Source organism: Myxine glutinosa, chromosome 12, assembly GCF_964187855.1.
Source record: "Myxine glutinosa chromosome 12, kmMyxGlut1.1, whole genome shotgun sequence".
Classification (NCBI taxonomy): Eukaryota; Metazoa; Chordata; class Myxini; order Myxiniformes; family Myxinidae; genus Myxine; species Myxine glutinosa.
In genome coordinates this window covers 57,026,781-57,053,885 of record NC_136272.1, presented here as the reverse complement: position 1 = coordinate 57,053,885, position 27,105 = coordinate 57,026,781, and the positions used below count along the sequence as shown (strand labels likewise).

At 45.6% G+C, this 27,105-nt stretch overlaps 1 protein-coding gene across 1 annotated transcript in view; it reads left to right on the top strand.

Annotated features, from left to right (window-relative positions):
* The window catches only part of LOC137437425 (neurobeachin), a 677,671-nt gene extending 651,001 nt beyond the window's left edge, over positions 1-26,670 (top strand). Inside the window, exons 52-58 of the mRNA XM_078766839.1 lie at positions 6,024-6,095; positions 6,545-6,700; positions 13,315-13,485; positions 13,589-13,690; positions 14,895-15,091; positions 21,188-21,339; positions 25,978-26,670. Of these exons, the coding sequence (XP_078622965.1) occupies positions 6,024-6,095; positions 6,545-6,700; positions 13,315-13,485; positions 13,589-13,690; positions 14,895-15,091; positions 21,188-21,339; positions 25,978-26,068 (941 nt within the window). The 3' untranslated portion in view covers positions 26,069-26,670. The remainder of the gene's footprint in view (positions 1-6,023; positions 6,096-6,544; positions 6,701-13,314; positions 13,486-13,588; positions 13,691-14,894; positions 15,092-21,187; positions 21,340-25,977) is intronic.
* The last annotated feature ends 435 nt before the right edge of the window (positions 26,671-27,105 follow it).

Here is a 27,105-nt window from a genome sequence, read left to right as displayed (position 1 = left end):
GCAGGTAGCGACCAAGCCCATTTATCGAGACCCCGGCCGAGGGTCCGGAGGCTTAGCGTGACGACCCTCCATATAATCCCATTGAAGCGTTCGATCTGCCCATTCGCCTGGGGTCTGTCCGGTGTGGTGTAACTCGAAACAACATTATTTTGGAGCAAATAACCTCTCACCTCCTGCGACAGGAACACCGCACCCCGATCGGTATGTACGTAGGCCGGATACCCAAACATAGAAAACAAATTCTGCAGGCACCGTATGACCGTGGCAGCCGTCATATCCCCGCACGTGTAAGCAAAGGGGAATCGCGAATACTCATCAACGATAGTGAACAGATAACGAGAGTTGCTCGACACCGGCAGCGGTCCTTTGAAATCCATTGCCAATCTCTCCCACGGTCTAGTAGCCCTAACCAGCGTCCCCATGGGAGGGTTGTAAAAACGTGGTTTGAGTTCCGCACATATAGCGCAGTCACAGCAGATCCGGCGGATGTCCTCAATCGAGTACGGCAGATTACCACTACGCACAAAATGAGCGAAACGCGTCACCCCTGGATGACACATAGTGTTGTGCAAAGTGCGCAGCCCCTCCAAAGTTACGATCGCCGCGCACTTAGCCGGCCTCGATAAGGCGTCGGCGACCAGGTTATCCTTCCCCGGGCGGTATTTGATGGTGTAGCAGAAGTCGGCGAGTTCGATACGCCAGCGAGTGATTTTCTCATTCTTAATACGTTGAGCATGTAAGGTGTCGTACATGAACGCAACGCTTTGTTGGTCCGTGATGATTTGGAAGCATCGCCCGAGTAAGTACGGTCGCCATCGCCGAATCGACTCGACGATCGCGTACGCTTCCTTTTCGACAGACGAATGCCTCCGCTCAGCGGAGGTGAGAGTCCGCGAAAAGAAAGCCACAGGGCGCCCCCCTTGGGAGAGAGTCGCCGCTATCGCATGATCCGAGGCATCACTTTCTACGACGAAAGATTCACTCTCGTCGATTGTCGCCACAGCGGCGCCAGCGATGTCGGCTTTAAGGCCCCCAAAGGCCGCCAAGGCCGCCGGGCTCATGGGGAACGTGTCGCAGGCCACGAGGGGGCGGAGCTTCGCGGAGAAATTTTGCACCCACTTCGAATAGTGGGCGAACAGCCCGAGAGCACGCTTCAGCGAAGCTCGATCGCCGGGCGGGGCCATATCGAGCAAAGGTCGCAGACGCTCCTTATCCGGAGAGACAGAGGCATGGGTCACGGTGTACCCCAGAAGATATATCGTGCGTTGAGAGTAACGACACTTAGCCTCATTCATGGTTAGGCGATACCTATGCGCGACCTCGAGGAAGCGCTTCAGATTAGCATCGTGATGCTCCTGGTCATACCCACAAACCGTAAGATTGTCCAGATAGACAGACATCTGTCAAGTTCTCCTTAGTAACGAGGTCGTCCATAGCCCTCTGAAAACAGGCGACCCCGTTCGTTACCCCAAAAGGCAATCGGGTGAACTGGTATAACCTTTGACCCGATTCAAAGGCGGTGTAGATGCGATCAGCCCTAGAGATGGGGATCTGATGATACGCACTACGCAGATCGAGAGTGCTGTAGACGGAGTACTGGGCCACCAGTCGTACTAGCACGTCCATCCCCGGTAAGGGGTAGGCGTCCAGCTGTGTAAAGCGATTAACCGTCTGTGAGTAGTCGATTACCATGCGCCGGCAATGGGCCTCACTTTGCACCACTAAGACCTGGGCCCGCCACGGCGACCGGCTAGGTTCGATAACACCGTCCTTTAAGAGTTGGGCCGTTTCTTCCGCAATGAATTGCGCGTCCGCTCGTGAGTAGCGCCGCGATTTTACCGCTACAGGAGCGCAGTCAGTGGTCAGGTTGGGGAACAGTGAAAGAGGCTAAATTTCCATTTTCGCGAGTGCACACACAGCAAGCGTGGCCGTCCCACCGAATTCAATTTCCAAACGTCCATGTCGCTTAAGGAAATCGTGTCCTAACAGGATGTCAGCACATAAGGCAGGCAAGACCATGAGATGTACATCGGAAAACATGCGTCCCTTTATCACAAGTTTCAATCGACATTCCCCCTTCGTGCTGAGCCGAAGTCCCTGGGAGGCCATGAAGATCCGTCGTGTAGTCCCGATGACCGGCCAACCATGTTGACGCACCAGCCGCTGATCGATGAAACTATCTGTAGATCCTGTGTCAACTAGGGCCCGTGCAAAAATGCCTTCGACCAAGAGCGGGATAATGGCCTGATCAAGGCCAAAAGATCCGGCAGGTATTGCGCCGTCCGAGCGAGAAGATCGCGCCTCACGCGTGGATCCCACACCGGCTGCAGTTTTCCGGTCGTTTGAGGAGCCTCCGGAGGGCCCCCATGCCAAACGCATAGTTGGTCGTGCCGATCCAAGAGCGTGTAGTTCGTACGAGCCGCCGTCAGATGGCGCTCGTGTCACGTACAAAAGATTGCAGTCAACATGTGCTCGATCAAGAGCGTGTAGTTCGTACGAGCTGCCGTCAGAGGGTGCTCGTGTCACGTGCGAAAGATCGCAGTCAATTGTACTTTCACTGCCGTCAGATGGCGCATGCGCATGCACAACAGGAAGAGCTTTCAAAGCCGGAACTTTTTGTTTGTTTGAGGAAGGCGTTCGAACGCCAGTCAAGGTCGCTCACTCCGCGGCCGGTCGCGTTCGCGCCATTTGTTGTGGCGGCCCGATGTATTTCACCAAGGACATGCATGCAGCCAGGGGCCCGGGAGGAGGACAGCTCATCAAGGCCGGGTGAGGCGCCCCGCTCTGTGCTCGGTCCGCTGGCTCGGTGATAAGCCCATTCAAGGTCGTGCGTGCTCGTGTGCCCCGCGCGGCCTTCTTGCAGACTTTAGCAAAGTGTCCTTTTGTAGAACACAAATGGCATATGGCTTCCCGAGCCGGACACGCTGACCTGGGATGCTGTCGGTTGCCACAGAAGTAACACGTCGCGTTCCGGTCAGGCCTGGGCCTGGCTGCTGTAGCTGCTGCTAGGCCGGAATCCGAGTCCACCTCGGGAGCGGCCAGGGGCTCGGCCACAGCCGAGCCCGCACCCGTATCCTCGGCGGTAGCCCTCTCCGGTCGCGCGAGTTGAGAATTCCCTGCGACGATCCGTGTGTGGTCATAAGCTGTGGATTGTTTCCGGGCCTCAGTGTAAACGTTGGCCAACCGTAGGGCCTCCGCGAACGTCAGGTCAGCTGTCTCCAAGAGCCTGAGTCTCAGATCTGTAGAGCTGATTCCAGAGACGAAAGCGTCTCGGACAAGATTGTCTTGGACTTGCTCGTGTGTCGTACCTCTTGAGTACTGTCCGCGAGGAGGTGCCGCAGCTCCTGAGCGAAGCGGTCGATCGACTCGGTTGGCTGTTGACGTCGCGTGGCGAGCAGATGCCTGTTGTACACCACGCTCCGTTTCTTAATGTAAAGGCGCTATAGTTCTGCCACGGCGGCATCGTACGTCGTACATCGAACGATGCTCCTGTAAACGTTGTGGTCGACTTTGGTCTGTAGCACAGACAGCTTCGTTTCAGCGGTGGGTACGGCATCCTGGGCGCCGAACTGGTTCTCCAGCGTTTTGAGCCAGTGAGCGAACACCGAACCCGAATCCTCAGCTTGTGGGTCGGAGCCGAGTGTCGGTACATTGATCATCTTGTGTCCCGCCATTTCCGTAGATCTAATTGAGATTAAGTGTTGTGAAAATCAACCAGATCCACAACTTTGTCCCATCGGTAGGTTTAATCTCAATTAGATCTTTGGCATTATCCTGTAAAAATACAATCATGCAATAGATATCAGGATCTTGGTATCATACAGAGAGGACCGATAATAATAGTCAAAGCAAGCGAGTCTAGTATATATGTGCGAGTCTAGCATATACGTACCATTCAAGACTACATGTAAAGTAAATGTCTCGGGAGTGGCTCAGCGTCGCGGACGTCCCAGGTTTTATAGACGCCCTTCAGTGGCTGAAGCGAGTAACTCTCCTGGGTTCAACTTTGGTATAATTTCACTACACCCAGGACACACATACACACTCACACGGGGATTGTAGATGGTTGATGGAACAGGTAGAGGGTCCGGCGATGGGGTCCAGGCTCCGGTCCAGGCTCTGGTCCAGCGGGCGAAACCCGGCAGGCAGCTCCACGTGGTGTTGAACGCGACCGGACAATTATATAGCAGGGAGGAAGCTGGTGTCCTGCGTATGTAATATGTGCACACTTGTGCCAAACGCCCTCTCTCTCCCCAATGTCCTCTTTAACAAGCGCGCCCTTCTTCTTCTCAGTCCTTCTCCAAGCCACCCTTCCAACACGTCCTCTTTAACAAATGTCGGCGTATGAGTCTCTTGGTAAATGTGCTCGCTGGCAAGTCCCCCGCGCAGTCTTCTGTAATGCGCACCAATCCTTCTCCACGTAAGTCCTGTAAAAGGGCTTTGCGTTCGCGCTTATATAACTCACCCAAGCGATCACTCAGCAAGCCCAAAACCACGCCTGTCGGCGATGTCACTTCAGCCCTGGTTGGCTGGTGAGGGCTTACCGGCTCCGCCTTTGACGGCTGGATGACGTGGCCACACCTTCTTCTTGGCGTTCCGCCCCCCTTTTTCCAGGCCTTGCCGCGTGGCTTATGGTGGCGTTTGAGCGAGCTCCAGCTCAAGGCAGCGAACGTTGCTAACAAAGGCGCGTAACAAATTGGGAGAGCCATAGGGCAGACTGGAGGGCACGTAATGGCGTCGCTTGTAGAGGGAGGTTGCAAACTGAATGGAATGGGGCCTACTTCTTATTTGATTGACACAACGCAGATTCAACTATTGGAAACACGGCCTTATCTAAAACACATACTAATGAAATAACTGGAATCCTATGGTGGCCTATGTGTTGCTTGTGGACTAACTAGGGGTGCTACCGTTAACCTTTAATGATGTTGAATTTATTTACACAAGAGAGGGTTCTCAAAACCACAACAATACATTGTAACAATGCCAGACTTTTGCGGTGTTGACATTCCCAGCCTTTTTAATGAATCGGGAACCGTCAGGAACCTATCCCCCCTTTTTCCATTGAAATAATGCCCCCACATTCGTGGATTTGACATTGATTGGATGAAGAAAGATATCAAGGAGATTGGGTGGGAGGAGGCAGGGAAAGCAGTGGGAGGAGGGACAGTGTGGTGCGCGGAGGGCCCCAGCATTGCCCAGCAATGTCGGGTACCTTTGCTTTCACTCTCCCCCTATTCTTCGCCCTCCCTCCCCCCTCCCCTTCCTAGTTTCCACCCCTTCTCCCTACCCCACCCTCTTCATTCCTCCCCCTCCCTCCTCTCTCTCCCCTCCTCACTCTCCACTTCCTCCTTTCTCGCCCAATCCGCAATCTCCCCTCCCCAACCCTCCTCTTCCTCCTTTCTCGCCCAATCCGCAATCTCCCCTCCCCAACCCTCCTCTATTGCCCCTTCCACACTACCCTCCTCTCTCTCCCCCTCCTCATCCCCCTCCTTCTTAGCTCCCTCCTCCTTTTTCCCCTCTCCACTCCCCTCTTCTCGCTTCCCCACCCCTCCTCTTTTTCCCCTCCTCACTCCCCTCCTCTCTCTACCCCTCCTCACTCCCCTCCTTCCTCGTTCCTCTCTCCCTCCTTTTCCCCCTCTCCACTCTCCCCTCCCATCTTCTCGATTCCCCACCCCTCCTCTCTCTCTCTCTCTCTCTCTGTCTCTCTGTCTCTCTCTTCCTGTCTTAAGCTCCTATCTCCCTCCCACATCCCTCTTTCTTCCCCCCACCACCCCTCCTTAGTATGCCCATCAGCAAAGTGCTGGGGAATATTTGCTCGTGAAAAAAGAAAGGTGACATGAGATAACGTGAGAGTCATAAGAGAGATAGGTAGAAGAGAGACATCAGATGCTTCAAACTCGAGTTATGGTTTGCTAAAAAAAATAAAAAACCACACAGATAGATGCTTCTCCTTTTATTAATAGTATTTTGAAGCTCTATTTACACCTCCATTTCTCCCTCTCATTTGTGTTTACCCACAGGTCTCCGGGGAGCCCCAGGATATTCCATAGAACAGTCTCATCACTTGCCTATTGAGATGGACCCATTGATAGGTTTGTGCAGCAATGTTGCCTCAATTCCTCAATTCAATGCCTCAATTAATAAGTAAGCCTCTGTTGCTGATAAGTTTAATCCCAGCTGAAAATTGATGACACTTTTGTTGTGAGTGATCATAATATCACACACCGAGTCTTTTTCCTTAAATATCGATTTTATAACTATTTGTGGATTTTTTAAATCGAGGATAGCTTTGTTGTTCATGAAACAGAATCAATGTTGAAAGTTTAACGTCTTCATTTTATCTTGTTGGTGATTCTCTGCCATGTTTCATGCTTGGATCATGATTGTAACAATTCCCTGCAGGAATATCATTTATCTGCCCCACTACTTCATCCAATCATGTATTAATACCATAATCCAAACATTGTACAATCTTGTTATTTCCTTGCCATCTGTTTTCCTTTCTTTCACCCAATCCATCCCTGTATGAAACCCTGGGTAGCTTCAAATACAGGACTGCATAGGCGTCAAATCACTGACTTGGTGGATCAGAGTATCCAGATCAATGCACACTGTTTCGTGGTGACAGCTGATAACCGCTACATACTTGCTTCAGGCTTCTGGGACAAAAGTTTCCGAGTTTACTCTACAGACTCTGGTATGAGACTTTCCCGGGTTGTATGTGATGTTGCAATAACTAGAAAATAGTGTCCATGTGTTTTATACCTCCCCCCCCCCCCCACCCTCCCACCCCCTTTCCATGCCGCCTCCCCCCCCCCACCCTCCCACCCCCTTTCCATGCCGCCTCCCCCCAAGCCCTCTCCCTCCCACGGTTCTCCCAATGTCCCTGTTCTCTGCTGTTGTACTTGTGTGTTTCCCTCTCTCTCCCCATCTAGTATCCCGCTCCCTTTATTGTGTTTTGTGTGTCCGTTTTTTTTTTGTTTTTTTTTGTGATTGATGCTAGTAGCTCTTACACGAGCCTCAATCTTGTATACACAAAAAAAAACTTTAATAGATTTATGATGATATATTTAACACTTTAATAGATTTACTATAATATATTGTTACGGGTCGCGGACAAGATGTTACTTTGGGCCGAGCGGATGGTCAACCGCGACCGTTACAGGATCCCCGATTAGCCCGACTCCCCCAACGTTGACCAATCGCGCCACAGGTATTCAATCGGGAAACCTCTAAAGCGACCGAATGTAAAGAGGAAGAGAGAAGAAAACAGAGTACGGAGGAATAACAGGATTTATTATACACACAAGCAAAAAGAAAGCAGTCACGTTTATTTACAACACATAAGACGCAGGTGACACAGTGCAATCTTTAGCTTATACAGACTTAATTACCTACCCAGGACAGAACAAACGAAGACGACTCACACGGGGAATGATGACAGGAATTGGCTGGAAGGAGAGGAAAGTCCACTGGGTCCGGCAGCACGATCCGCACGTTGGGCAGCCGCCGTTCCTTCGCGGCCCTGCTCCGAACTGCCGTCCAGGTCCCTAAGCGGTTGGCGAGCGTTGTTGCTGCTGCTGCTGTAGACGCTGCCGCTCGCGAGCAAGGTGACGAATAGCAGGCTTGGTGCTTCCTTGAATGATCTCTGCTTGTTGGACCTCACAACTCAGCTCTTTCTTGGACCCTCTCTCTTCTCAGCTCATCTGCCTTGGACCTCCTCTCGTCTCAACGGCTTGGACTCCCTCTCGTCTGCCTGTAAAAGCTCATCTGCCTTGGGAAACGCCCTGCCGTGGGTTATATAGGCCCCGCCCCTCAACCTTTGCGAACCTCCCCGATAGCTCTTCCTCCGCCCTCCCTAGCCAAACCCCTGGCTCATGGTTGGTCGAGTGGGGCTGGCTCACTCCTCCCCTCTATGACGAGGTGGAGACACGCCTTTCTTCTCCGACCCTGCCTCGTGGTCAATGGCGGTTATTGGAGGGGAGGTAATTGCCAATCGACGAAAAGGGGGAATGGAGGTTTTGGGAATGGGAATGAAGGGAATCTATCTCTTTCACTGGTGCAATGGAGTATTTCAATTAATGGGAGACACAGCCTTACCCTAAAACACAGAATAAGATATAACTATTGAACAGGGGTATTCTATGATTGGCTGACGTGTATGCTTGTGGACTAATTATGGGACGCCCTTTGACCTTTACACAGCTCCGGAGGCAGGGGGCGCAGAATAACAATAATAATAATAATAAAGCACACAATCAAAAAAAAATACAGTCCTCATATCCGCAACAATATATAATACTGTAATAGATTTACGATAATATATTTAATACTTCAATAGATTTACTATAATATATTTACTACTTTAATAGATTTACTATGATATATTTAATACTTTAATAGATTTACTATAATTTCTATAATACTTTAATAGATTTACGATAATAAATTGTTACGGTTCTCCGCCGCCCTTCTTCCCTTTACCAAGGGGGGATTAATCCCCTTGTTCTTTCTGGGCTTGGCGGAACCGAGAGACTTGAAACGCCTCTTCCGGACAAACGCAAGGTAGGGTTTCGGGACCAAGTCTCGCTCGTACCTAAATCCCTGCGCCGCCACGGAAGCGGGGAAGCAAGCCTCGCACGAACCACGTGTGATTTGGGTACACCGAGCGGATTGAGTACCACGTGGTCCGTGCAGTTTTACCGTTAAATATTGGACCCCGATTAGAGCGGTTCTATTCATACCATGCTTAGTCAATGAGGAAATCACGAGAACGATCGAATGGAAAAGGAAGAACACAGGTTTAATTATTATTCCCACATGTATATACAATGATCGGTGGACGCAGAGACACAGAGCAGCACTTAGCCAGTCTTATCTTCCCACCCAGACTCGGGCCCGTCACACTCACACAGGGGATTGCAGGCAGGTTGATGTTCCGGCCAAACGCGCCGACGTGGTCGTCTAGGAACGGCCCCGTCCGGCTCTCCATGGTCCCAGCACGTCCCGCGAAGAAGGCAAGCTGGACGTCGCCAGGGCAGTTGAGGAGGACCGCAAAGCATGAGGACACAAAAACACATTTATATGTGCAATCCATGCTTTTCAAAAAAGAAAAAAAAAACCCGCATCACCGCATCGATTCTGGAACTTTGGTCTGACCAGAGACCAGCAATATATTTTTTTCGGCCTAATATATTTACTACTTTAATAGATTTACTATGATATATTTAATACTTTAATAGATTTACGATAATATATATAATACTTTAATAGATTTACGATAATAATATATTTAATACTTCAATAGATTTACTATAATATATAATACTTTAATAGATTTACTATGATATATTTAATAGTTTAACAGATTTACTATAATATATTTACGACTTCAAGAGACTTACTATAATATATTTACTACTTTAATAAATTTACTATATATATAATACTTTAATAGATTTATGATGATATATTTAATACTGTAATAGATTTACTATGAATGAATGATCGTTTTAAAGGCCATTTTCCCCGCTAAGGCGGGGGTTAGCCTGGCGGGCCCCATGACAATCATTGTTCCCTGTTTGAGGCAATGTTTTTATGGCCGGATGCCCTTCCTGACGCCAACCCTGTCGCCTCTTCGATGCGCAGGAATACGGTGTACCTATTCTAAACTGGGATACACACCGGATCATTCATCCCAGCAAGCTGGTACTCAATTTGCCGACCTCGGAAGGATGACAGGCTGAGTCAACCCCCCTGGCGTTAATTCAGCGATCGACCTGGATTCGAACCCAGGATCCTAGGATCCCAAGCCGGCACCCTAACCGCTAAGCCAACACCAGGCAAATAGATTTACTATAATATATATAATACTTTAATAGATTTACGATAATATATTTACTACTTCAATAGATTTACTATAATATATTTACTACTTTAATATATTTACTACTTCAATAGATTTACTATGATATATTTACTACTTTAATAGATTTACTATGATAAATTTAATACTTTAATGGATTTACTATAATATTTTTACGACTTTATTAGATTTACTATAATATATTTACTACTTTAATTGATTTACGATAATCTTACTTTAATTCACCAAATGTCCGTTCGAAGGTACCGCAAAAACGGCTCAACCGATCGCAACAATATTTTTGGTGGGTATTCCTGGGACACCTGGGAGTAAAATAGGCTATATTGTTTTTCCAAGTTTTCCAAGTTTTCCAATTTTCCAGTTTTTCCAAACACGATGGAATAATATTTACCGATATGAACAGTGATGTGGCTTTTGTTGAAATTCTACAAATACTGTTTATTCTACGTACCAGGAGAGAGTAGATCGACTCCTGACGAACTCTTCCTGTAGAAACATGCGGCTCTGAAGTAACATGGCAGCGTGTGCAAAGCGACTGAGAAACAGGTGTAGCGGCCGCTTCCATTTTACAGATTTGGCGCGCACTCTTCACACATAAACGTGCGACTGAGAAAGACGTGTGGCGGCCGCTTCTGTGTTACAGATTCGGTGCGCACTCTTCACACATAAATGTGCGACCGAGAAAGACGTGTAGCGGCCGCTTCCGTGTTACAGATTCGGCGCGCACTCTTCACACATAAATGTGCGACTGAGAAAGACGTGGAGTGGCCGCTTCCGTTTTGCAGAATTCAATCTTTTTTCAAAATGGTCGCCATGTACTGTTTAGATTTTGATGATTTGCGTGTGGTATGATTCAACGGATGTTTATATGAATCGTTTAAAATAAAATAAAAAGCCTTCTGATATTTTGCCTTTTCATTTGGGCCTCCCAATTGAAGCCCCACCCAAAGGGCGGGTACCGTTGCTAGTATATTTAATACTTCAACAGATTTGCTATGATATATTTAATACTTTAATAGATTTACTGTAATATAATTACTACTTTAATAGATTTCCTATGATATATTTAATACTTTAATAGATTTACTATAACATATTTACAACTTTCATTGATTTACTATGATATATTTACTACTTTAATAGATTTACTATAATATATTTACTACTTTAATAGATTAACTATGATATATTTACTACTTTAATAGATTTATGATAATAGATTTACTACTTCAATGGATTGACTCTAATATATTTTCTATTTAATAGATTTATGATGATATATTTAATACTTTAATAGATTTACGATGATATATTTAATACTTTAATCGATTTACTATTATATATTTCATACTTTAATAGATTTACTCCAATTTATTTTATACTTTATGAGATTTACTTTAATATATTTACTACTTTAATAGATTTACTATAATATGTTTCCTACTTTAATAGATTTGCTATAATATACGATCTCACGGCCACACTTTGTGTCCATCGAAAAGATTCAAGCTGGGTGGTGTCAGTAGTAGTGTCCGGATCCGGTCGGCGATTGCTTTATTTAATGTAGGCGCTGATCGCATGGATGGTGGTGTAAGTGCTGTATAACAACGAAGGGAAACCTTCAGAGGCATTTACAGACAGGAAGTTTACCCTTATACCCCAACTAATTAGCATACAGTGCATTCAGAAAGTATTCAGACCCCTTCACTTTTTTCACATTTTGTTATGTTGCAGCCTTATGCTGAAATCGTTTAAATTCATTTTTTCCCTCATCAATCTACACTCAATACCCCATAATGACAAAGAGAAAACAGGATTTTAGAAAGTTTTGCAAATTTATTAAAAAGAAAAAACTGAAATATCACATTGACATAAGTATTCAGACCCTTTGCTATGACACTTGAAATTTAGCAGAGGTGCGTCCCATTTCTGTTGATCATCTTTGAGATGTTTCTACACCTTGATTGGAGTCCACCTGTGGTAAATTCAATTGATTGGACATGATTTGGAAAGGCACACACCTGTCTATCAGGTCTCACAGCTGACAATGCATATCAGAGCAAAAACCAAGCCATGAGGTCGAAGGAACTGCCTGCAGAGCTCAGAGACATGATTGTGTCGAGGCGCAGATTTGGGGAAGCCTACAATAAAATCTTTGCTGCATTGAAGGTTCCTAAGAGCACAGTAGCCGCCATACTTCTTAAATGGAAGAAGTTTGGAACAACCAGGGCTCTTCTTAGAGCTGGCCGCCCGGCCAAACTGAGCATTCGGGGGAGAAGGGCCTTGGTAAGAGAGGTAACCAAGAACCCGATGGTCACTCTGGATGAGCTCTAGAGATCCTGTGTGGAGATGGGAGAAACTTCCAGAAGGACAACCATCACTGCAACACTCCACCGATCTGGGCTCTATGGCAGAGTGGCCAGACGGAAGCCTCTCCTCAGTGAAAGCCCTTCTCCCCAGATTGTTCAGTTTGGCCGGGCGCCCAGCTCTAGGAAGAGTCCTGGTTGTTCCAAACTTCTTCCATTTAAGAATTATGGAGGCCACTGTGCTCTTGGGAACCTTCAATGCAGCAGAATTTTTTTTTGTAGGCTTCCGCAGATCTGTGCCTCGACACAATCCCGTCTCTGAGCTCTGCAGGCAGTTCCTTTGACCTCATGGCTTGGTTTTTGCTCTGATATGCATTGTCAGCTGTGAGACCTGATAGACAGGTGTGTGCCTTTCCAAATCATGTCCAATCAATTGAATTTACCATAGGTGGACTCCAATCAAGGTGGAGAAACATCTCAAAGATGATCAAGAGAAGTGGGAGGCACCTCTGCTAAATTTCAAGTGTCATAGCAAAGGGTCTGAATACTTATGTCAATGTGATATTTAAGTTTTTCTTTTTAATGAATTTGCAAAACTTTCTAAAATCCTGTTTTCTCTTTGTCATTACGGGGTATTGAGTGTAGATTGATGAGGGAAAAAATGAATTTAAAACGATTTCAGCATAAGGCTGCAACATAACAAAATGTGAAAAAAGTGAAGGGGTCTGAATACTTTCTGAATGCAGTGTAGCTCCACTCCTCGCCATGGAGACACAGAACGCTTCCACGGACATCTGGGCCTGACTTAATTACAGGAATGTTTCTTTTTGCGATGTTCAGAGCACACTACCCTATACAATCCTCTGTGAACTAAGGTATTTCATTACCTACCCCCCACAAATCTAATAGTATTTTAAATAATATAACACGTTTTAATCATTTTAGTTAGCCATCAGAAACTCTCATTTTTCATTTGAAAGCTTTTGAACACTCTCTGTTCAATCTGTGATGTATCTGTTCAATCATTCATATTCTGGTTCAATGTGTTTGTATTTTGGAACGCACATGCTTTGTACATGCTTGTTGTAGTGATTTGCTTTGGCCTCTTCCTTGCTGCAGGGAAACTCACACAGGTCGTGTTCGGACATTGGGATGTGGTAACTTGCCTAGCCCGCTCAGAGTCTTACATCGGTGGTGACTGCTACATCGTGTCTGGGTCACGTGACGCCACTCTTCTTCTTTGGTACTGGAGTGGCCGACACCATATAATTGGGGACAACCCTGGTAACAGTAAGTTTTTCTTGTGCCTTTAAATTACAAGCTCCATTTTACTTCCATTGATCTTCTCGACAGCTTGCCTGTTTCTGTGCCCTATCGTGTGTCTTTCTCTCAGGCGATTATCCGACACCTCGCGCCATCCTGACTGGGCATGACTGTGAGGTGACAGCGGTGGCCGTGTGTGCCGAGCTAGGTCTAGTCATCAGCGGAGCCAAAGGTGAGCATGCTGGTGATATTGCCAGGTTTAATGTTTGTTCTTCTTCAAAAATGTTATCACACCTCTCGTGTGTGTGTGTGTGTGTGTTTGTGTGTGTGTGTTTGTTTGTTTTTTTGCACATTTGTGTGTCTTACTTGCATTGTTTAATCTTGAGGATTAAATTGCAGAACAAATTTACGAATTAAGAAGTTACTTCCCAGTACCAGCACGTCAGGTACATGTGCCATGTGTACAATGTCCATGATAAGACAGGTTGGTCACATACGAGTAAACAGAATAACTGAAAAGTGGGAAAACAAGCGGGTGGTTGTCCAAGAAGGTGATTTAGGGACATTCTTAAATCATACCTGAAAGCTTTTGCAATTGATATTAATAGCTGGGAAGACCAGGCCCGACTGCTTAAGTTGGAGATCCTTGTTAGCAAAGGTATCGAGCACCTTGAACAACAAAAGAAAAAGCAACTATTGGGGGCACCTCTTTGTGGTGGTTGTATCCCCCAAGGCAGGTAGGGGCCAAATCTTCCCCATTCTTACCTGCTGCCCAGATTTGTCAGGACAGCACGGTCATGGTCAAGGTGCCTATCGGTCCCCATGGAGCAGCCCTTTCACCTCTTGTCTCTTCTCTGTCTCTCTCTCTAACTCTGTTGTGTTCCTGAGTTTGTGAAGGAAGGGATTCACCATCTTGGACGTGGCGGATCTCTGGGTCGCTCCTGGGAGATTGATCGGCTGTGTCCGTGCCATGGGCTTGTTCGAGAGAACTGTCCCGGGCTATACAACAACAACAACAACAACAACAACAACAACAACAACAAAAGACAGACAGAGCAAACAGAAAACGGCGAAGCCAAATACCAAGAGCAGCCAAATGAAAGAAAAAGCCCTCGTCAACATTCCTTCCATGCAGTGGATTTTGCCATTGGTCTGACGCATCCTGGATTGCAAAATCAGATGCATGCAGACACAATAGGAAAACGACTTCATCACAATGATGGACATTTCCAGTAAAGCGCAACAGACATCGTAGCAGTAACAAGTACACACGTGCGCGCATTCCTTTGTAGCCTGTGGTATCGTACACACCCTTTTAAATGCTTGTCCTTGTTTCCTTCCACAAGTAAGCATAAGATATAAGGAAGCTTATAATCCAGCATTGTGTAACATTGTGAAACATTAATGGGTATTCTTTTTGTGTGTGTACATGGCAGAGGGGCCGTGCCTTGTGCACACAATCACAGGTGACCTGCTGCGTGCTTTAGATGGGCCCGAATCTTGTCTGCAGCCAAGACTTATCGCCGTCTCCAGTGAGGGTCACTGTGTTATTCATTACAAAGGTGGCTTCTTCTGCAATTTTAGCATCAATGGCAAACTCTTAGCACAGATGGAGATCGCTGACTGCACGAGGGTGAGCAACTCTGTAGCACAGGTACCAGAAACCCACTCAGCATATTCATTCTTTATTCTCTTCTTTTTCTATTTTGCACATATTGAATCTGCTATTACTGCTTCAGTCTATGTTTTAATCAAGAGAAGTTACATGTGTTCACCTGAAATGCCCAAGAGGCACAATTGTAGGCATATCCAAATGGGGTTTGTTGGCCTGGGGTTTGGGGTTTTGGCCCTGGGGTTTGTTGACCAATGCATACCCAAATATTACTTTGCATATGCAGAACAGATTCAGAAGAAAAAGATCTGATGAGTCGATTATTTTGAGGAAAAAATTAAAGGTAAGACATGCTTCACAATTTAAACTAGAAAGCATCTGAAAATGCAAAGCTAGTCCACGTCCGCTTTGTATTCAGACCTCTTCCTCTTCCGTATGCTAAACATGACGAATACACCAAAAAAAAAAACAATTGACGATTTTAACTGACCTTGACCTTGTCACTTCAAAAGCAATCAGCTTCAGTGATGCAATATGCAACCCCTACTCAAATTTAAAGTCAATCGGATGAAAATTGATGATTTTATGCAACCTTTACCTTTAACCTTTTGATCTAAAACAAGACCGGAAGTCTAACAGCATTGTAGCCGCGCTTGTACAATATAATAAACCACAAACACACAGGATTAGCTTTTCAAACAGTCGCTAATGCTGTTTATAACATTAAACAAAGAAATTTCGAGGAATCCCGACATCCATGAGGTAAGTTTTACTTACAGAACTGAGCGAAGATCTACTGTAATCTAGATTATACCCCACTAGGGTTGGGATAATAACATGCTCTCAAAAAACCGAGGCGAATTCCTTACTTCCGTGGTTGTTAGTCCGTACACCACTAATCATGGAATCATGAACCATACACCGCTTCAATCCATTAACTTTGTATTCACGACATTGGGATTAAAGTGTTATGGTCATATTTACTATATTATTATTATTATTATTACAAAAACGATTCTACTGAAACGATACACGACTGCATTGATAAACCTGGGCTTAATTTGTCCAAAGCGGTCCGAAGGTGAGGCATGAAGCTTAAGGCCTTCGTACCGTATTGCTGAAGAAGAACCATCTTTAGAGGCCATTTTTCCCCGCAGTATTGCTGGAAGAGACGTAATGCCGATGCTTTTGATATTTGGTCATTTTAACAATCGGTTTGTTTGTGTTTCACACAGAATGAAAAACGTAAAGGTAGAGCATGGCGATTGTGATATATGACAGGTTCGACGATGTGTTCAGCCTGAACGAGCTAACGAGTCTTAGCTCTTTCACGAGCCTCGATTCAGTATACAAAAAAAAAGAAGAAGAAGAAGATATTATAATTGCATACGGAGGAAGAGGAAGACGTCTGAATACAAAGTTGACGTGGACGGATTTTGCATTTTCAGATGCTTTCTCGTTTTCTCTTATGTTCAATTAAAATTCAGAAGAGAACTAAGTTTACCGATATTTTCTGGTACATTTATGAACCACTAACACATTATCCTTGGGGTGATTGCATCGCCTTCTTACATTGACACACACACACACACACACACACACACACACACACACACACACACACACACACACACACCTGTTACTAATTACATTTTCTCTGCGAGTAAACTTACACATTAAATTCTGACATATCCTCTACTGTCCCTTCCCCCCCCGCCCCCCAACCGCACCAAACGAAACAATTCCACCCCCCCCCCCCCCCCCACCTCTCAAAGCCTAAACCTCCCCCTCCCAAAGTCTATACCTACCCCTCCTAACCCTGTCCCATCTTGCCTCTCCACCTTCCCCCCTAACCATCCCTACCCTCCCCCTCCCGACCCTATAGCATCAATTCTCCCCCCACTTCAATCCTTCAAACCTCGTCCCCACCCCCAGCACAACTCCTCAACTACCCCTGCCACCACACTATGAAAGTCCTCAACAACGACCTTTATAATGACATGAGTTTTATGGTCCCCGGTCAGCGGATAATGTGCTAGTTTAAGAGAAAATAGTCGGAAATAATAGCAAGGACCTGCGTAACCTCTGCAGTAAAAGCCCTGCTTGAGTAAATACGACATAGTTATTTGGGCAATGTATAAACAACAGATCGTTGCCTCGATCACGAAGGCATATCTTCACAAGGTCCGTGATGCTTATCGGCTCAAAATCCTCTAAACCGTCGCTTTGGTCATGTTACACTAAAGGGAAAACTTATAGGGTGGGCACGGCGATTGTGAATATGACAGCTCCGAAGATATATTTGACTCTGCGTTGCAGTAAACACCAACATGGCGGTCATAGTATAGAAATTGTGGGGGGAGTCAGGCAAACTGTCTGATCAATGGACGCATGGAATCTTTTACTTGGTATAGATCTTCATCAGCCTCATGGTGTCTATTTGCTGTTTTAAGAGAGAATCAGATAAGTGGATAAAACGTTCATCATTTCAAAATGAGTGATATTTCATTTTCAGCTGATGTATTTATTAGTGCTGAGAGTCGATACACGGCACACCTCATCTATTCAGAATCAGTAATGCCAGCGTCCATTGTAGTAAACGAGATCGTCTTCTCCTTGCCAAGCCAGTATCTCCCCACCATCGCCATTACTGCTGAAACAAAGTGATATTTAAAAAATAATTTGTTACCAAAACAACTATAACATTTTAAAGTCGATCCTTGCATCTCATTATCTACCAGTGTTAACAAATATACTGATAATAATAATAATAATAATTCATTTATTTTGTATAGCGCTTTTCATGAAGCCCAAAGGCGCTTTGACAGAGTGCAAAACATAATGCATAACAAAACATGAAAACAACAATTGCAAAAAGACAAGAATCAATGGGGAAATATTTAAAGCAAAAGGAGGGAGAAGGAGAAGTGATAGTCAGGGGTTAAATGCAGTGGGTTGAATGTTGAATGCAGTGCTGATAACTTAGGTAATGTTAAGGCATGCCATTCCTCTGACAAATACTGTACATTTTTAGCTCACCTGCAATGTAGATCCGTGGAGCTTATGCGCATCGGCCGTCAGTCCGTAAACACCTGCAACTTCTTCTCCAAAACCGCTGATGGGATTGTGACGAAATTTGGCACAAATTATATTTGTTGTGTTGTGACTAAAGTTTGTTCACGGCATAAAAAAAATCATTATAGGTGACAGTTTGAACATTCGAAATACAGTTTGATCGAGAGGTAAGTGGTGTGGTCGTGCTGGTTGGTAGATTGGTGTATTTAAGGTAGGATGTGCATGATGAAATGATATTATTGAGTGTGTAAGGAAAGTTATAAATATATGATAATACATTAAATCCTATTGCAAGTAAAGTTGGAATAAGTGATGTTGCATTGATGAGTTGACTGACTGCCTGGACGCAACTGAGGTTGTAGATCCACTGATGATCCACTGATACCATCTATTGATGTGGATCCATGATCGAGGTTGTGGATCTACTGATGTACCATCTATTGATGTGGACCCATGATCGAGGTTGTGGATCTACTGATGTACCATCTATTGATGTGAATCCATGATCGAGGTTGTGGATGTACTGATGTACCATCTATTGATGTGGATCCATGATCGATGTTGTGGATCTACTGATGTACCATCTATTGATGTGGATCCATGATCGAGGTTGTAGATCTACTGATGGACCATCTATTGATGTGGATCCATGATCGAGGTTGTGGATCTACTGATGTACCATCGATTGATGTGGATCCATGATCGAGGTTGTGGATGTACTGATGTACCATCTATTGATGTGGATCCATGATCGAGGTTGTGGATCTACTGATGTACCACCTATTGATGTGGATCAATGATCGAGGTTGTGGATCTACTGATGTACCATCTATTGATGTGGATCCATGATCAAGGTTGTGGATGTACTGATGTACCATCTTTTGATGTGGATCCATGATCAAGGTTGTGGATCTACTGATGTACCATCGATTGATGTGGATCCATGATCGAGGTTGTGGATCTACTGATGTACCATCTATTGATGTGGATCCATGATCGAGGTTGTGGATCTACTGATGTACCATCTATTGATGTGGATCCATGATCGAGGTTGTGGATCGACTGATGTACCATCGATTGATGTGGATCCATGATCGAGGTTGTGGATCTACTGATGTACCATCTATTGATGTGGATCTATGATCAAGGTTGTCGATCTACTGATGTACCATCTATTGATGTGGATCCATGATCGAGGTTGTGGATCTACTGATGTACCATCTATTGATGTGGATCCATGATCGAGGTTGTGGATCTACTGATGTACCATCGATTGATGTGGATCCATGATCGAGGTTGTGGATCTACTGATGTACCCTCTGTTGATGTGGATCTATGATCGAGGTTGTCGATCTGTTGATGTACTATCTATTGATGTGGATCTATGATCGAGGTTGTCGATCTGCTGATGTACCATTTATTGATGTGGATCCATGATCGAGGTTGTCGATCTACTGATGTACCATCTATTGATGTGGATCCATGATCGAGGTGGTGGATCCGCCGTTTGGAGAGGTCCTGGGCTGAAAGGATCAAAACCTCGAGGGTAGAACGGTGCCCAGCTGATGGTCCGTGCAGTCGGGAAACGAGCCAATTGCTTACAGGTTAAGGTGCTTACTTTAGATAGAGGAACTATGTTTTGAGGTTTAGAATTTAAATAAAGTTGAATATGGGATGTTGTGAAATGAACATCATTTACAGAAATCCTTTAAATTATTGATATTTAAGTTTACGAACAACCGATACTGTACAATTAATTAAATGCATTTTAAAATAAGAATTGAAAAAGAGAAATAAGAATTGAAAATCATAAGAGATAGAATTGTGAGAAAAAAAAATGAAAAAAACGAGGTGTGTGTGTGTGCGTGTGTGTGTGTGTGTGTGTGTGTGTGTGTGTGTGTGTGTGTGTGTGTGTGTGTGTGTGTGTGTGTGTGCGCGCGTGTGTGTGTGTGTGTGTGTGTGCGCGCGTGTGTGTGTGTGTGTGTGTGTGCGCGCGTGTGTGTGTGTGTGTGTGTGTGTGCGCGCGTGTGTGTGTGCGTGCATGCGTGCTGTTTGGTCGATTAATGTGTTTAAGGGTAAGATGTGAATGATTTTATGATATTTTCATATTATTGAGTGTGTAAGGAAAGTTATAAATATATGATAATACATTAAATCCTATTGCAAGTAAAGTTGGAATAAGTGATGTTGCATTGATGGGTTGACTGACTGCCTGGACGCAACTGAGGTTGTGGATGCGCCGTTTGGAGAGGTCCTGGGCTGAAAGGATCGAAACCTCGAGGAAGAACGGCGCCCAGCTGATGATCCGTGCAGTCGGGAAACGAGTCAATTGCTTACAGGTTAAGGTGCTTACTTTAGGTGGAGGAACTATGTTTGAGGTTTACGATTTAAATAAAGTCGAATATGGGATGTTGTAAAATTAACATCATTTACAACAATCCTTTAAATTATTTAAGTTGAGGAACAACCGATACTGTACAATTAATTGTGTGTGTGTGTGTGTGTGTGTGTGTGTGTGTGTGTGTGTGTGTGTGTGTGTGTGTGTGTGTGTGTGTGTGTGTGTGTGTGTGTGTGTGTGTGTGTGTGTGTGTGTGTGTGTGTGTGTGTGTGTGTGTGTGTGTGTGTGTGTGTGTGTGTGAGTGAGAGAGGGATAGAATTGTGAGGAACCGAAATGAAAAAACGAGATGTGTGTGTTGTTTGTCCATTTCTTGAGCCATTTGTCTCTTGGTCAGCGATTAAATAATGTGCTGTATTGTGATGTGCATGCCCCCAGCTTCGGGGAGGGGAAACGAGATAAAGACAGTACATGCTGAGACTTCAAACAAAATAGTCCATGTCTTTGTGTTCGTCACAAAATACCGCAGGAACCTATTACACCTGACACGTTGGACACTTTACAATACTATGTGGGAAATAAATAGTCTGCTTTACCTTTTTGAATGAAGTAATAAAATTGAATGGTCACTTTCTTGTTTAATTCCTCTTTCGAAGCCTCTTCCCTCACTAAGTAACACTCACAAAAACCATTCTCACTGTGTGTAGGCCATGCTCCTCAGTAGTGATGGACAATATTTGGTGACTGGTGGTGAAAATGGCATTGTGGAGGTGTGGCGGGCCTGTGACTTGCAGCAACTGTACGTGTACCCAGGCTGCGATGCTGGAATTCGAGCATTGGACATCTCTCATGATCAAAGGTGAGACTGTTTGATATATTCGAGCAGCTTTGTCTGAGCAGGCTCAAAGACACACACATCCTCTATGACTTGCGTTGTCCTTTACTGGTTCCTTTTTTGTCTGTCACACATTGATTGTTATCCTCAACATTACACAACAGACATTATACTCATATATGCAGTCCAATGACTGATTCCAATGATTCTGAAAGCTTTGGTTTCAACAGCGTGAAGCCGAGCTAGGTGTGAGGCAGGAGCACCAGCCCAGAGGGGGGAACAGTATTCCATTGAGCTGCGGATGAAAGCCTTGTATGTGGTGAGGAGCTCAGGTCTGCCAAGGAAGGACTTCGCACGACGGAGGATGCCCAGTCGGCGACTGGCTTTGCAAGCCATCTTCGAAATGTGGTTTTCCCAAGAAAGATCATGGCAGATAGTGAGACCCAAAAGCTTGAGTGACAGAACTTCTTGGAGAGGATTGTTGAGAAAGTGGATGGAAGGGTTGTCCAGACGGTCTTTTCAGAGAGATATAGTGAGAGTGTGAGATTTGTCAGGATTGAAAGACATGTTCCACTTGTTTGACCAGTCTGTGATTTCGTCCAGATCTGCAGAGAGTGAGGAGGCTGCAGACTGCCGATCTGAGGGATGAGGAATGGAGCAGCAGAGAGTGGTCGAGATCATTAATGAAGATTAGAAAAAGCACAGGGCCCACAACACTGCCTTGGGGAACTCCAGCCTGAACAGGAAGGGGAGATGAGAGAAACAGGGCCATTCAGGGCCACACGTTGACTACGACCAGAGAGGAAGTCCGCAAGCCATGCGTGGAGATTTTCAAGGATACCATAGGAGGAGAGTTTGGTGAACAGAGCGGGTACCAGACCGTATCGAAGGCACGTGATATGTCAAGTGTTACGTGCTCCTCCCCGACCCCCTGGTCATGGTGTACCTCCGAGCCCCGAGAGGAGTCACGGCAGAAAAATGTGTTATTCTGTATGTCAAAGATCAATGGAGAAGCCACCCCAATTGTTACTCACAAACAAATATCTATCTATAATTCCAGTAATCTCTGTACGTTTGTACGTTTGTACGTCTGTACGTCTGTACGTCTGTACGTTTGTCTGTGACCGCTGTTTCTCGACAACTACCGGTCCGATATACTTGAAACTTGCCAGGTATATTGCTGGGGACCCGAGGATGTGCCTTTTCAAGGTTTGAAATTAATCGGACAAGTACTTACCGAGCTATGGCGATTTAGCCGTTCGCCGTTCGCTTTGCCGTTGCGAATGGACCAAACCATTCATGTAAATAGAGGGGGGGGGGTTCTGTGGTCGTTCGCTTTGGCTTTGCGAATGGACCAAACCATTCATGTAAATAGAGGGGGGGGTTCTGTGGTCGTTCGCTTTGGCTTTGCGAATGGACCAAACCATTCATGTAAATAGAGGGGGGGGGGTTCTGTGGTCGTTGCGAATGGACCAAACCATTGTTTTTTTTTTGCAGTTTTTTTTTTTTTTGCAGTTTTTTTTTTTTTGCAAGGAACGGGCACCCACGTACGGGCACGTCCTAGCTTATATATAGTACGGGCATGCCCTAGTTGTATTAAAATCACACAAGAATAACAGTACAACAATAATAGTATTCAATAGTACAATCAAGATGTCCTATGATGGTACCATCAGTTTTGTAATATAGAACTCACTGTGCTCCAAGTGAGTGAAACAAGAACATTCCCCAATGTCTCTTATTCCCGGCTTCAAGCCAACGTTGATTCGCTCCAGCGGTCGCCAGAATGATGTCCAATCGAGACCAGAATCCCGTGCGGATGGCAAGTACAGTCACACAGCCGAAGCTGCACAAAGGCGCCCTCAATGCGACTGTGAAATCCAAAGGCGCCCTCCAGGCGACTGAGAGATCACACCCTCGGGTATGGACTTTCACGGCTCACAGTCGGCGAACCGCAAATTAATCTTCAAAAGCCACGGTGCACACACGCACACCAGATACGTCTGAAAGCGGTGAAAATGGCTGACGAAGCAAAGAAACCTTGCTCGACGCGCTAAGCGCGTGAGTCAGAATGGCCGACGACCCGTTCTTGAGACGTAACGGCCCGGCGATAATTCTCCTCGGAATCCACCGCCAAAAAACCTGACATGCAGGTTGATCGGTCACAGCGATGACAACTCTGTCACAGGAATCCCTTTCCCGGAAACCCGAAAGTTCGCTAGTGACTCTTGCTCGCCAATGTTCGCTCCAGACCGCAAGTAGCTCGGCTCCTTCTTGTCCGACTCACTCGCTCCGCCCTCTTTCTTCCTCTTCCTCTTTGTCGTCCGGTTTCCTGTTTCTTTTAACATTAACTTTTTTACCTTTTGAAAACAGTTCATGAACAATAAACCTTTTGAAAACAATAATAGTACATGGAATCAGAAATATTTACAGTGGATGCAAACCACCACAGCGGAAGTGACGAATCCGTAACACAAGGGAGACAGCTCTGGTTTCCTGTTTGGCATTGACGACCTCCATCCATTGTTGAGACAGCAGAAGCAACATGTCCAGAGTAGAGTGACCTGGTCTGAATCCAAATTGATGATCAGCGATCAAGCCATTGGAGAAGATAAGAGGAAAGATTTGATATCCGAAGCAATGATGGATTCCATGACTTGCTGATAATTGGGAGCAGGCTGATTGGTCTGTAGTTGCAAGGATCTGTTTTTGCACATTTTTTGAGTAAAGCGGTAATGTTTGCTGATTTCCAAGATGCTGGTCGATGACCTTGAGCAAAAGAGAGGGTGAAAAGAACAGAGAGAGGGTATAGAGCGGCAGAACATGATTTTAGGACCCGTGGGCTGATGCCGTCGCTTCGCGAGCACAGGCTAACTACGTTCTTCGAAATTCCAACTTCTTTACTACGAAGTCCTTGCAGTGTCCATGTTTTATACCTCCCCCCAAGCCCTCTCCCTCCCACAGTTCTCTCGATGTCCTTGCTCTCAAATGTTGTGTTTGTGTCCTTCGCCCTCTCTCCCCATCTTGTCTACCGCTCCCCTTATTTTGTGTTTTGTGTGTCGGTTTGACTTTTTGTGTGATTAATGTTTGCTTTCACGAGCCTCGATCTTGTATACAAAAAAAACTTTTAAAAACTACATGGTATTCATAGAATACTTATCCTGCGCAGTCAACTTGTTGTGAGCCAACTCTTCTGTTTTTGAACATTTTTTTCTTTGATCCAATATGGCTGCCAGACCATGTGAGCGATGACATCATAAATTTATATTCTAATATAATTGTTGCATAGATCACGGTCAATCCATTTCAAACTGATCAGAGTTACTTCCACACTTTCTGTTCTTTTTTTACACTTGGTGTGCGCATACGTACGTACACCTTTGTGCAATTCGGCACGGTCAGGTTTTTACCTTAATGAAAACATACCACATGAGGCTGACTTGTAGATTTTATTTCAAAAAGTATCGTAAACACAGTTTTGTTGCAAAATAATTATAATCCATTGCAAAAGAATGTCGACTTCCTAATTGCTGGGGCTCAAAATCACATGACAACATGAGCATTAAGCAAGTACCACATATTCCCTGCTTGTCCCACATGGAGGGTAAAGCCATGTATATTGTCGGGTAAATAGCGAGTGAAAGCAAAGCAAGGTGTGCACCATTTCCTGGTTCCATTCGCCATATTCGCCATATTAATCCGCCATATTCCATTCGCCAAACACCAAAACCCAAACCGCAAGCTTGGAATGACTGCTTTTCTCTTTTACTGTTGGGAATGACTCAATATTATGGAATGTTTTTCCACATCCAAATATCTCCATCTCACTTTACTCTTTTGTTCCCAACAAATGTCCATAATTGGTTCACGAGTTATCAAGTGACCACTATATTCGTCATGTGTGTGCGTCTGTCTGTCTGTGTGTGTCTGTCTGTCCGCAGCATAACTACCCGATGATATCATCCGATCTTGATGAAACTTGGGTGGGAGGTTGATCTCATGATCTAGTTGTGTGCTGCCTAGAGTGGGCGTATTGCGCCCATTGTGGGCGGAGCCACGCCCGAAAAAGATGTCTTTTAGGGGGTAATCGAGTTCAAGCTACATCTTCTCCGATGGGTTTGGTGGAATCTGACGGGGGTTTCGGTATTTGGTTAGGCCAATGTCACGTGTCTCGCCCCACAGAGCTCGATTTTTCATTTTTTCTTCTTTTTTCTATTTATTTATTTATTTATTTATTTTCTTTTTTTTCATTTCTTTTTTCACCGAATTCTCGGTATTGCGGAGCTAACTAACCTCATAACTGATTATACATTATTTTCTATCTCATTTCAAGGTCAGTAACCTTCGTTTTGAACATTTCCGGGCCTGTTTCGGTTATAGTCCGTCCTTTGTCATCGAATACCGCTCGCTCGTGAACCATCGTCGTCTCCTGACTTGTCTGTTTTACTCTCACGAACTTTCATCCATAGACCTATCTCCTCTTTTCAATGTTACCAACACAGTAACCAATGTCTGCGTGTTGTCCGCTGTCTGGTCCCCCTCTGTTTTCATCCTTTGCTTTTACTCTCTATTTCTCTCTTGAGCTACATCTGGCATTCCATTATGTTGAATGTTGTTCTAAAATATCTATTTTTCCATCACCTGACCCAATTGCACCTCCAGAACACTGGTCACAGGCATGGCGTCCGGCAGCATTGTTGCTTTCAACATAGACTTCAACCGCTGGCACCAGGAGCACCAGAATCGTTACTAAGTCCACCACATGGAGGAGCCGAGGGTGCGAGGCCTTCGCTGTGAGATGTAGGCCTGGTGCGCGCAGATTGTCCGACTCCGAGCCAAGCGTCACCTGCGACACTCATCACCGACGTCGTGGACCTTGCGAGGCCCGGTGGCCCAGGTGCTGAGGCGAGTGTTGTATGGAGACGCGACGCGTGCCGGACATGGATACTTACGAAACATTGAACATATTGCTGATGAAGACGTGTTTCGTTCTCGTTGCTGATATGGAGGCGGCCAGTGGTCTGTACTCTGTAGTACTCCACACACCGGAAGAAGTGCTAAACACTTGATACGTGGTGAAAAACATGAAAATGTTATGGAACCGAGCTCCTTGTTTTTGACATTACATTTCTACATGCTTTTGGTAAACGCACCAATGTTTGCAACGCTTATGACGTCAGATTGGGAACTGTTCACAATGATAAATAGAGATTGTATCATGATTGGGTTTCCTTGTTTACTTTTACCCATTTTCCACTTGTTGCATATTTGTCTAAGGTTGTACTCGTGAAAGTGGGGTGAGGGTGTATGCAGGGATTTGGTGAGTGTGAGTGGAGTGGTGAGTGTGAGTGCAAGCATGGGGTGGGTGTGAGGGGAGTGGTGAGTGCGGGCATGGGGTGGGTGTGAGGGGAGTGGTGAGTGCAGGCATGGGGTGGGTGTGAGGGGTGTGTGAGTGCAGGCATGGGGTGGGTGTGAGGGGATTGGTGAGTGCAGGCATGGGGTGGGTGTGAGGGGAGTGGTGAGTGCAGGCATGGGGTGGGTGTGAGGGGAGTGGTGAGCGCGGGCATGGGGTGGTGTGAGGAGAGTGGTGAGTGCGGGCATGGGGTGGGGGTGAGAGGATTGGTGAGTGCGGGCATAGGGTGGGTGTGAGGGGAGTGGTGAGTGCGGGCATGGGGTGGGTGTGAGGGGAGTGTGAGTGCGGGCATGGGTGGGTGTGAGGGGAGTGGTTAGTGTGGGCATGGGGTGGGTGTGAGAGGAGTGGTGAGTGCAGGCATGGGGTGGGTGTGAGGG